The sequence below is a fragment of the Diabrotica undecimpunctata genome, chromosome 6, assembly GCF_040954645.1.
Source record: "Diabrotica undecimpunctata isolate CICGRU chromosome 6, icDiaUnde3, whole genome shotgun sequence".
NCBI classification, from domain to species: Eukaryota; Metazoa; Arthropoda; class Insecta; order Coleoptera; family Chrysomelidae; genus Diabrotica; species Diabrotica undecimpunctata.
Window position 1 is genome coordinate 66,731,147 of NC_092808.1, and position 13,611 is coordinate 66,744,757.

At 36.8% G+C, this 13,611-nt stretch overlaps 1 protein-coding gene across 2 annotated transcripts in view; it reads right to left on the minus strand.

Annotated features, from left to right (window-relative positions):
* Window positions 1-13,611, minus strand: part of LOC140443477 (maternal embryonic leucine zipper kinase-like) — a 376,616-nt gene that overhangs the window by 237,521 nt on the left and 125,484 nt on the right. For both annotated transcript variants that reach the window (XM_072534778.1, XM_072534777.1), the window contains exon 5: window positions 12,757-13,003. In XM_072534778.1, coding sequence (XP_072390879.1) covers window positions 12,757-13,003 — 247 coding nt within the window. The remainder of the gene's footprint in view (window positions 1-12,756; window positions 13,004-13,611) is intronic.

Here is a 13,611-nt window from a genome sequence, read left to right on the forward strand (position 1 = left end):
AACGTCTACTTTATCTCGTTCATTCTTTGTCATCGTCCAACATTCGGCACCATATGTGGTAATTGGTTCTACAATTGCTCTGTATACGCGAAGTTTGGTATGCATCTTTATTTTATTAGACCACAGTAATGAATTCAGTATTCGGATGCATTTTTTCCCTTGGGTTATTCGGTTTTGTACATCTATCTTAACTCTGCCATCTGCTGATATGATGCTTCCTAGATATTTATACTGGTTGCAGCCTTTTATGACTGCGTTTTCAAGCCTCAGATCTGTGGTATTTCCTCCAATTTTTAAATATTCTGTTTTGCTTATGTTTACCGTAAGTCCCCATTTGGCATATTCCTCAAATAATTTTCGATTCATATAATTTATATCTTCCTCATCGGTTGCAACCACCACCTGATCATCTGCAAACAACAATGTATACAGAGTTTCTTGTCCCACTTCGATGCCCATTATATATATATATATATATATATATATATATATATATATATACATATATATATATATATATATATATATATATATATACATATATATATATATATATATATATATATATATATATATATATATATATACCCCCATCAACCCCCTAGGCCCCCACCACAACCACAAAAGTTTAAATTGCAAACCCCTACTTGTGATACATCATTGAAAAGACTAAAAAATGCTAACAATAATTATACAGGGTGAAGCATTAATTGTGAAACTTTGGCTTAAATGGAAAATTTAATGAGGTTTTTGTTGATTCTGTTAATGATCCTGTATAATTATTGTTTAATATTTATACATGGTGTTAATATGAGCCAGCTTACTATGACTTTTGTATTTGTAATGTTATCTCCCGGACTATTATTTTTTATAATAAGTGCCCGTCGGATTTTTTTTTATTAAATAAAAACTTAAGTAATTTGCCGTTTTTGCAAAACAAGTTTTTTTTTTCTGAAAAATGGCTTTGTCAGAGCCAATTAGCCAGACTTGTTTGTGTTTATTGTTAAAATCGACTGAATTTTAATTATTATTAATTGCAGATTCATAGTCAAAATTTTCTTGTTATCAGTTATCAATGTTTGTACTACATATACCTAAAAACAAGTTGAAAACGTCTATTTTTTGGGTTTTGTCAGATTCAATAATTTTTGGTTTATTTGAGAATTTTAAATGCCATTAGTTTTCATCATTTGTACGATCGGTACTGTCATTCAGCTGTAGTTGTCACGATGGTTTACAGTATACCTGAACGCGTGAAGATCATTTTCATATTTGCCTCCCAGAATCAGTGTTATTTACGAACAGCTCAAATATTTCATGAAAGGCATCCGGACAAAAATGTAAGTCACGTGAACGTCCGCGATTTAGTTGAAAAGTTTAGAGAAACGGGATCAGTGCAAAATAAAAAAAGAGATGCCCTAAGGTTACTGAATGAAGCATCTCAAATTGAGGTCCTTGTAAATTTTGCAATAGAGCCTACTGCATCAACACTTCAAGTATCTGCACTGACAGGACTTTCACATGAGTCGGTTAGAGAGGTGTTGAAATTACATAAGTTTCACCCGTACAAAACACAAATTCTTTAATAACTAGGCGATGATGATCCAGAGCGACGAATTGAGTTTTGTGAACTCATGACTGAAAGAATTCGCGTTCAACCGAGAATTTTTCACTGATGAATGGACTTTTATGCTGATTGGTAATGTAAATAAACAAAACTGTCGATACTAGAGTGATGCAAACCCGCATCGATTTAGAGAAGGTCACACTCAATATCCTGAAAAACTGAATGTTTGGGCACGAATATTAGAGGATGCTATAATTGACCCCTTGTTAATACCAAGCAATTTAAATGGCGACATTTATCTCGATATGCTGGAAAACACCATCGAACCTTTAATTGTGCATGAATTAGAGAACCAAAGGGAAGATCAAGTCAATCTAGCTCTAGACGAAGATTTGCTGCACTTCCAACAAGATGGAGCACCTCCTCACTATGCAGCTCCAGTTAGGCACTGGTTGAATAATGGTATTATTGTTTTCAAAACAACGGAACCCACTATGAACATTTACTTAATTGACATTTTTAACAAATTTGTAGTTCAACAAAAACCCGATTAAATTTTCCATTTAAGCCAAAGTTTCATAATTAGTGCTTCGCCCTGTATAATTATTATTTATAACATTGGATAGCATTTTTTATAGTCTTTTCAATGATGTATCACAACTAGGGGTTTACAATTTAAACATTTTTGGTTGTGGTGGATGGGGCCTAAGGGTTGGTGGGGGTAAGTTCTCTTTCATGTCATTTTAGTTCCCCCTTACTATCCTAGAAACGGTTGTTTCAAGCATTTTTAGATATCAGCTTTTGTTCGTGACATATAGCTAGCTCATTGTAAGTTTTAAAATTGACAGACTGTATACACTGTATACATATGTATATATATATATATATATATATATATATATATATATATATATATATATATATATATATATATAAGACTACGACCGTCAATTTATATTTCTAAAGTATTCAACTAGTGAATTCAGAGGTTTAATCGGTCATTCAGGTTGGCAAATAAAAAAATAAGTCAACTACTTCATAAGTTTATCGAAGACCTTTCGCTTTATACTTCTAAAGCTTCATCGGTTCTCTAAAATATAAAAGATGACATAGAGTTTATAAGAAATACAGATGTTTATAGTTCATAACTTACAACTCAATATGTAGTATATTATCGATGTTATTATATATCTACTGTAAACTTTACTCATTATTTAAAACTAACTTAACAAAAAAAAACGAAACAAAACAAAAAACACACAAACTCTGTAGAAAATAATGTTCATATTCGTAGATACGAAGATTTAAAAAAATTTTATATACGCACACATAGTAACACATTGGGCACTACGTGGTACAGGAAATACATGGCGAGCAACCGGTTCTTAAATTACCACTCTACACACCCAATAAGATACAAACATAACCTTGTACAAGCGCTTAGCTTTAGAGTACACACGTTGACCCATACGCGGTACAAGAGGGAATCTTTGGATTTACTCAAATCCATTCTCATTGATAACTCTTACCCCATATCCATCATCAACAGATATCTTTTCTCTAAAAGCTATGGTCATTCTATTTCGGAAACACCTAACGGTGCAATACTAGCTTCCATATCCAATAGCATACTGACGAACATTTCCCCGTTAACCCCAAAACCAGCCACAAAATATGCTTCTTTTCCCTATTTTCCCACAAATTACGAAACTATTCAAAAACATACCCGTCAAAATATCCCTAAAAAATACTAAAACCATTGGAAAGTTATTCTCCAAGTCTAAAACTCCACTAAGCTCGTTAGAGCACACCAAGGTTGTCTATCAGATACCCTGTTCACAATGCAACTCCTGCTACATTGGCCAAACCAGTCGGTCTCTCCTAGGGCGTATAACTTCACACAAAAGTGATATTAGACTTTCCAAACCCTCTTGTGCCCTTGCACAATACGCCATTTCCACCAAACATCACATTGACTTCACAAATACCAAAATACTGGCGAAACAAAATAACCATCAGAAACAATATTGAAATGTGTGAGATCCTCAAGAACTCATCGGCAATAAACAAAAGAACCGACATCGACAATTTGAGCCAGGTTTACCACTCTCTCATCTTACGAAATAAATAATCCCTATTCTCAGTTAAAATTTGGCTTATTTTCCAATCAAAAAATAACACAATCCTCCCCTATTTCCAAGTTTCATTAAAACATAAATTAAAAATAATATATAAAATTTTTCCGCCATACAAATCCACCCGTCCAACTAATCATGCAATGACCCCTGTAGAAGTTCATAATTGTCTCAAACCTTGGAATTTGGTGACATATGGCCCTTTAAAAAGTTTTTGGTATCGCGTCACGTTGTTTGCATAGATTGCAATAAATCAGAGCTTTGTTTGCCTTCAGCGGAGAACCATTTAAATGAAGCCAAACGTTCGTTTAAAATTTTTTTAAATAATTGATGGATTCGACCGTTACTTGATGGAAATTCATTTTATGTAACAATAAAACACTGAAAACTTTGTTTTCAAAACTTCCACAAAATTTATTTTAAATTCTTATCACTACAGCTGTTTCGGCTAATTGCCTTTCTCAAGTGATCTGTTTTTGGCATGGGTTTACACTTTATAGTCTCTAATGAAATAGGTTGAGGACGGGAGAACTGTTTGTCTCAAGCTGGTCATTGAGAATTATATCTGTGTTTTTTAATTTGTTGATTTCCATAGATTCTAACAAAGATAGCTTAAGGCCTTTATTTTGAATGTGTAGAATTTTAAATTCGTCATTAAAAGAATGATTATGATCTAGAAGATGAAGTGCGTATGTAGAATCTGTTTTTCTATTATTGAAAGCCCTTTTATGTTCTGCCATTCGTTTATTAAAATTTCTACCTGTTTGAATAAATGTAAGTTTTTGGGCAGTCGCCACATTTAAAAACACTTACACAGTGGTGTGTACAAACTTAAATGTGGCGACTGCCCAAAAACTTACATTGGTCAAACAGGTAGAAATTTTAATAAACGAATGGCAGAACATAAAAGGGCTTTCAATAATAGAAAAACAGATTCTACATACGCACTTCACCTTCTAGATCATAATCATTCTTTTAATGACGAATTTAAAATTCTACACATTCAAAATAAAGGCCTTAAGCTATCTTTGTTAGAATCTATGGAAATCAACAAATTAAAAAACACAGATATAATTCTCAATGACCAGCTTGAGACAAACAGTTCTCCCGTCCTCAAACTATTTCATTAGAGACTATAAAGTGTAAACCCATGCCAAAAACAGATCACTTGAGAAAGGCAATTAGCCGAAACAACTGTAGTGATAAGAATTTAAAATAAATTTTGGGGAAGTTTTGAAAACAAAGTTTTCAGTGTTTTATTGTGTTTTTGTGTGTTTTTTGTTGTGTTTTGTTTTTTTTTTGTTAAGTTAGTTTTAAATAATGAGTAAAGTTTACAGTAGATATATAATAACATCGATAATATAGGTACTACATATTGAGTTGTAAGTTATGAACTATAAACATCTGTATTTCTTATAAACTCTATGTCATCTTTCATATATATATATATATATATATATATTGTTACGTAAAACAATATGAGTCATATTAAAAAAACATGTAAACATCTTGTTTATTCAATTCTGTTGTAGATTTTACGAGAGCCTTCGATTAGCCGACAGAAATTTACCTGAAATGATGAGTCATGGGCCACGACCAGTTGAAAAACTAGTTTTAGCTGTTGACCTGCTTCTAATTTATTCGATGGCGTTCCCGTTATGTTCGAGTCTGCTATAGGGAATTCCGGAACTAACGGAGGTTTATATAAAGGAAAAATCTTATATGGAGAGGACAGTTAATTCTGAAGACGCGCTCGCGATATTTATTGTTACGCTCGCCTTTTAATAAATTATGTATTTTTAGTGATAAATAAATTAATATCAGTTATTGTGCTTTTTAATAAATTACGATAAGAACCCTTCGATAAAGACATTATAAATTCAAGACATAACAATTAATAAATTCACAACAAATGGTGTCAGAACAGTGGAATACTTAAGATAAATTGCGAAAATAAATTACAAGTGAATATAAAATAAATTGTGAAAATGGCTACGATTTATGAGCTGACAGTGACTAATTTAAGAAGACATCTTGAAGACAGAGAATTAGCTTCTACCGGAAAAAAGGCTGAGTTAGTCCAACGACTAAAGAACGCTTTGCTAGAAGAAGGACTAGATCCAGAGACCTATATATTTGAAGATGCTGTCCTCTCGTCGATTTCGAAAGTTTCCGGCGACATCGCATCATTGGAGAACAAAGTTTCTGGCGATATTTCGAAAGTTTCTGGTGACATCGCATCATTAGAGAACAAAGTTTCTGACGATATTTCGAAAGTTTCTTCTGATGTAGCCAAAGTTTCCGGCGACATCGCTTCGTTGGAAGACAAAGTTTCTAACGAGATTTCTTCGCTGGAAAGCAAAGTCTCTGCTAACATCTCTTCGGAAATCTCTAAAGTCACTTCTGAGATGTCTGCCCTCGACGATAGAATATCTTCGTTAAAAAATCAAGTTGCTGCCGATATGTTGGCCTTCAAAGAAAAGATGAAAGAAATGGAAAGGAAGATGGAGGAAACAGGGACAGCAGAGAGAGGTAACAATCCGATTACAGTGGAGATAAAAGAAGACGAGACGAAATATAAGTTGGAGACACGGCCGAAATTTGAAGGAAGTGGAGGTTCTATTCATGTTAAAGTCCCAACTTTCGATGGAAAATCGTCATGGAACAACTACATGAAACAGTTCGAATCAGCCGCAAGAGCAAATGGATGGTCTGAAAAAGAAAAGACGGTAAACCTGACTATCGCTCTTCGAGGAGATGCCTTAGATGTGCTTCAGACCATAGCCGTAGAGGAGACTGATGATTTCGAACATCTGAAGAAGAGGTTAAATATGCGATATGGCCACGAACATTTGGAGCATGTATATCAGTCGCAGCTTAAAAATCGTAGACAGAAGAAAGATGAGGCTCTTCAAGAATATGAGGTAGATATTGCCAGATTAGTACGATATGCTTATCCAACAGCTCCCGAAGACATGATGGAAAAATTGGCCGTTCAAACGTTTATTGATGGTCTTCGTGATCATGAAATGCAGAGAACACTACGATTAGCTCGTCACAAGACGCTGGTTGATGTCTTATCCGCCGCCCTCGAATACGAGTCAGCTACGCAGGCCTCTGGCGGGTACAGTAAAGTTAGGACTGTAAAAGAGGAAGGAGATAAAGATAAACTTGACCAGCTCGTTAATATGATAAAAAGCATGACATACAAGAAAACGAAGACCATCAGATGCTGGAATTGTGGCGAAATAAGACACGTACGAAGCTCCTGTAAGCACCCTAGGTACGACGCAAATCAAGAAACTCACCATCAGGAAAACTAGAATGGGTCAGCCCAGGGGGGCAGCCTCGACCCAGAACTTTTCCAAAGACCCTCTCATACTAATAGCTTCTTTGAAATGTCGTGAAGATAGTGTATATGTAGATGGAGACATAAATGGTAAAAAGCATACGTTGTTGGTGGATACCGGAGCGACCAGAACCATTATACGCCCGACAGTTATAAACAGCCGTAAGAAACTGTTACCAACGAGGTTGCGACTTCGGACCGCTACAGGTGAAAATGCCAACATTCATGGAGAAATCCAGGTACAATTGGGAATTGGGGCAGAAAAGTTTGTCCATACTGTTATAGTTGCTGACATCGAAGAGGATGTTATATTAGGAATGGACGTAATGAATATGCATGGATTCCAATTGGATTTTAAGAATAAGGTAATCAAAGTTGGCAACGAGGAGGTATTTCTCCATCCACATAATGACAACACTGTGCAAGCAGCCATTACAGAAGATACAGTCGTGCCTGCGAGAAGCGAAACGATCATAGTAGCGCGGCTACAGGGAATGGTGGACGAAGGGAGACCTGTTATGATGGAGCATTGGAACCACGACGATGAGGTTGGCCGTGGAATCATAATTGGAAAAGAATTGGTGACTTCGGCTAAGGAAATTCCTGTGAGACTTATCAATGTCAACGACTACCCAGTGACCATAAAGAAAGAGACAAAAGTAAGAACTTGTGTACCTGAGACATCCATAATCCGTCAGGCGACAACATCTGATAATTCCAACGACAAATTCGACCAAATGGTTGCAGTTGCAGGACAGTCTCTAAATCAGATGGAGAAAAGGAAATTAAGGGAATTTCTTCGGCAGTATCGTGATATTTTCGTACCGAAAGGAGGAAAGACGGGAAGAACTACGGTTGTTAAGCATAAAATCGATACTGGTAATGCTAAGCCAATTCGTCAAACAGCTCGACGATTACCACAGGCGAAAAGAGAGGAAGCTGAAACGATTGTTCAGGAAATGAAGAAAGACGGGGTGATAGAACCTTCTACGAGCCCATGGGTCTCTCCGGTGGTCCTGGTTAAGAAGAAAGACGGAACGACGAGGTTCTGTGTGGATTACCGTTTGCTGAACAACGTTACCAAGAAAGATAGTTATCCTCTGCCTCGGATCGATGACACATTGGACACATTGGCTGGAAGTAAATTGTTTTCTACTTTGGATTTGAAGTCTGGATACTGGCAGGTAGAAATGGACCCAGTAGATAAAGAAAAGACAGCCTTCACCACAGGATCTGGATTGTGGCAATTCAATGTTATGCCATTTGGACTCTGTAATGCTCCTGCGATATTTGAGAGGCTTATGGAAAATGTGTTGAGAGGGTTATCTTGGAAAACATGCCTGGTTTATTTAGATGACATAATCGTCTTGGGGGAGACATTCGAAGATCATTTGAGAAATTTAGAAAACGTTTTTAATCGACTTAAAGCTGCCCAATTGATGCTAAACCCCAAGAAGTGCCAGCTATTTCAAGGTAGAGTCAATTATCTGGGTCATATAGTCAGTAAAGAAGGAGTGGCCGTGGATAAGGGAAAAATCGATTCCATTAAGGAATGGCCAAAACCAACTGACAAACATCAAGTGAGAAGTTTTCTTGGACTATGTACTTACTACCGGAGGTTTATTAAGAAGTTTGCAGATATCGCTAAGCCATTAACGCGACTTACAGAGGAAGCAAGAGAATACCGCTGGGATATAGACTGCCAAAATGCCTTTGAAACGTTGAAAAAGCATTTAATAACAGCACCAATTTTGGGGTATCCACTGCCAGAAGGAGAGTTCATCTTAGATACGGATGCAAGTAATGTGGGAATTGGAGGAGTGCTGTCTCAGATTCAAGGAGGACAGGAAGGAGTCCTCGGATATTTTAGTAAAGTTCTTTCAAAACCAGAACGGAATTATTGCGTCACGAGAAGAGAACTTCTGGCAGTAGTGAAATCAGTAGAGCACTTCTATCAATACCTCTATGGCAGAAAGTTTCTAATCCGAACCGACCATGCCGCCCTTAAGTGGTTGATGCAGTTTAAGAATCCAGAGGGTCAGATAGCCAGGTGGATCAAACGACTCCAAGAATACGATTTTAAGATTGAGCACCGGGCCGGAGTTAGCCATAGAAGCGCTGATTCTCTTTCCAGAAGGCAATGCCCAGTAGAGTGTTCCCACTGCAACAAAACGGAATCCAAGGAAGCAGCAGTGCTAAGAACGACGATTGTCAACGACGACTGGACGCCTACTAAGATAAGGGAAGAACAAGAGAGAGATACAGTTATACAGAAAATCCGAAAATGGAAAGAGGAAAACCGTCGACCACCTTGGCAGGAAATATCAAACCTATGCTCAGTAGTTAAGACGTATTGGGCCCAGTGGGACTCATTTATCATCGAAGATGGCTTGCTCAAACGAGTCCTAGAAAATGATGACGGTTCAGAGAAGAGAAGACAGTTGGTGATCCCAAAGAGCAGAATAGCCGAAGTACTTCGTCAGTTACACGACAGTCCATCGGGAGGGCATTTTGGTGTAAAGAAAACCCTTCAGCGAATTCGGGAACGGTTTTATTGGATGAACAGTTCCGACGATGTAAAAGACTGGTGTAAGAAATGTACTATTTGTGCCACGAGTAATGGGCCTTACCGAAAAAGGAGAGCTCCTATGAGACAATATAATGTTGGAAGCTTTGGATATCGCTGGGCGATTTCCAGAAAGTGAAAATGGAGGCAAGTACATGTTGGTAGTAATGGATTACTTTACTAAGTGGGTCGAGATTTACGCACTTCCAGACCAGAAGGCCGCCACCGTTGCAGATAAGTTGATCCAAGAATATATCAGCCGATTTGGAGTGCCTTTGGAGATACATAGTGACCAAGGCAGGAACTTCGAAAGCGATATATTCCAAGGAATATGTGATAGACTAGGCATGAAGAAAACAAGAACTACAGCATATCATCCGCAATCTGATGGTATGGTAGAACGGATGAATAGGACAGTCGGCAAGTATTTGACAAAGATGGTGTCCGATCATCAGCGAGACTGGGACCAATACCTTCCGTTCTTCACAATGGCCTACAGATCTGCTGTTAACGAATCAACAGGCCAGACACCAGCCAGAGTCCTATTCGGACGCGAAATGCGACTACCTTGTGATCTAGAATTTGGGTGTCGACCTGGAGAAGATGTAGCAGGTGAAGATTATGTGACCGAATTACGAAGAAGAATGGACGATGTACATGAGTTGGTCCGTTCCCACCTTCAGATCGCTAGCGACCGAATGAAGAAACGGTACGATACACAAGCCGAAAAGGGTTGCTTTAAGAAGAACGACAAGGTCTGGCTCTATAATCCCAAGAAGCGAAAAGGTTGTTCTCCCAAATTGCAGCAGTTTTGGGAAGGCCCATACCTAATTATGGAGAAGATCAACGATGTCATCTACCGAATAAGCAAGATTCCAAGGGGAAAGCCGATGATAGTACACCATAACCGGCTGGCGTCTTTCGGAGGTGACCACGACGTAGATGAAGAAGTGGAAGTAAACCAAGTCCAAGACGTGTCTGACCTCACGTTTGAGGAATTCATGGGTGCCTATGGAGGTACCGGTAAAGCAAGACATGGTGTTACCACTGAAGAAAAGCAAGATCTACTCGCGCTCCCCGATGACTACTCGCTGGCCCTTACCATCCCGGCCAGTATCAAAGACGCACCAGGGTTGGCATCCGTCTTTCGAAGGAAGTTTGGTCGAGTTGCAGAACTTCAATGCCAAGTGCCAGCTCCCGGTAAAACCTTGAAACTCCAAGATGCATCACGTTACCTTTTCTACCTGGTAACAAAAGACACTGCCCGTGACCAACCTACCTACCGAGATGTATGGGAAGCCTTACTTCAATTGAGAGAGCACGTACTAGAGTCCGACGTGCAAAAGTTAACCATGCCAAAGTTGAAGTGCCGCCAATTAGATTGGAGGGTTATCCGAAATATGGTGGAGGAGATCTTTAAAGACACCGAAGTCCAGGTGTTAGTCTGTTGCAATCCGCATAGTTACTGGTGCGGAGAGAAAACCGTCCCTTGTCATTTTTATACAACTGGAAGTTGTAGAAGAGGGTCCAGTTGCCGATACCAGCATACCGTTCCAGTTCTAGTCCCGACAAGGTTCCAGGAGGAACCATCTTTTAAGAGGGGGGCAATGTTACGTAAAACAATATGAGTCATATTAAAAAAACATGTAAACATCTTGTTTATTCAATTCTGTTGTAGATTTTACGAGAGACTTCGATTAGCCGACAGAAATTTACCTGAAATGATGAGTCATGGGCCACGACCAGTTGAAAAACTAGTTTTAGCTGTTGACCTGCTTCTAATTTATTCGATGGCGTTCCCGTTATGTTCGAGTCTGCTATAGGGAATTCCGGAACTAACGGAGGTTTATATAAAGGAAAAATCTTATATGGAGAGGACAGTTAATTCTGAAGACGCGCTCGCGATATTTATTGTTACGCTCGCCTTTTAATAAATTATGTATTTTTAGTGATAAATAAATTAATATCAGTTATTGTGCTTTTTAATAAATTACGATAAGAACCCTTCGATAAAGACATTATAAATTAAAGACATAACAATTAATAAATTCACAACAATATATATATATATATATATATATATATATATATATATATATATATATATATATATAAATTCTGGCGGAAGACGATGTCGAAACCGCGTGGATGAAACCAAAATATACGAGGCACTAGGTAAACGATAAGTGGCCAAAAATGGAAAGCCCAACATGAAACCATGATCTAAGAACCTTCAGCTAAGAAGTCTTAACAATAACCTATGATAATTATAAAACTGTGAGTAATAGAGGAAACACAGAAATCCAGAAATCAAAAGGCAGTCTTTAAAAAAGGGGAAAACACACCTACAAAATTATAGAGCGATCAGCGTATTAACCAGAGCCTCAAAACTATTTACAAAAATTTTGACGTAAGAGATATCACAGAGTAGCATCAATAAAAAAAGCAAAGATTTCGAAATAATGGATCCACCATAGAGGCAATATTCATTATCAGACAAATAGCCATGAAAGCTATTCAATATAATAAAGTTGCCTTCATGTTCAATGACCTTAAGCGAGCCTTTGATAAGGTAAAACTTGCAGATGTCCTGAAAATTTCAAAGGAAAGAAACCAAAAAATAATTGAAATTATTCGATAATTGAACATTGGGAACGGTCTTTTCATAAGTGCACACAATAAGCTATCCAACAAGATACCAGTCTCAATAGGAATTAGCAAGGGGATAGTCTCAGCTCAGTTCCCTTTAAAGTCCTTATGGACCATAAGCGATAACAGCGGCTAGGGATTCTCCGACATGTAATATGGAGAAACAAATATATGGGTATCGAAAGCAAAACACGAATTTACAAAATATGTGTAAGACTTACTATGACTAACGCCACAAAAACACGAGTAGAAATAACCACTAATACACAACTACTAAGAACAACAGTGATTAATTAAGAAAATTTACTATTTCTGGTGTTTCTTATTATTGTTAGTCTAAACACTGTTGTAGGGCGGAGACACAGTTTTTAAATTAGGACTCAAAAAATTCTAATTTAAAATATTATAATAAGATGACGGATCTCCAATCTTCGATGAGGAGATGAATTCTGGAAATAAAGAAATACTGTATATTATGAATGCCACTAACCTGGAGAATTATCGTCTGGTCCCGGACTTCTTATTCTTTTATATGGTTTTCTTATACTAGGTCTGTGTGGTTCGGTGAAATTCTTATTAGTTTTGTTTGGTATATTAGTGCGATAGCTATTCATTTGTCTTCGAGAACATGTCAACTTTAGATCTTGACATTGACTATTATCATTACATGGACTAGAAATCTTCGCTGGTGAATTATTAAGTCTACGTACAACTTGCCGTTTCATCAAAGTGCACTCCTGTAACATAAATATACCTATATATTAAAATTTATTTTAATTTGTAATTTGATCCACTAATTATACAAATAAATTTTTAAAAAAGTTTTTACATTGTAATGTGAGGTTCAGAATGTAACTTAAAATATTATGTTAAGAATTGTATAATAATTTTATAGATGGGATCACTTGAAGAGAATATTTGAGTTATTAGTAGGCAAACATCAATACAAATATCTAATGTATTCAAGAAAACTAAAAAAATAATAAAGCCCTATATGTTTGTTATATCCCCTATATATTTGGTACCTAATAAAAATTAAATGGTAGATATGTGTATGGTGTTGAGTTAATTATTGCTGGTGACTGAGTGTTAAACTGTTGGATGTGTGGAAGTGTTAAAAATAGAAACCTAATAAAGAGAAACTTTATAAAGAATAATTTAATGTGGAGTATGTAATAGTCAATATGTGGTTAGGAAAGATGTTACTATAAGAATTTATATACAATAAATTGTTTGATTGAACTTTTATTTGAATCAGAAAGATTTGAGTATACTGCGAAGGTAAATGCAAGATCAGGGTATGAATGTAAGTATATAACACTATGTAGTGGGATGTTTTTGTAAG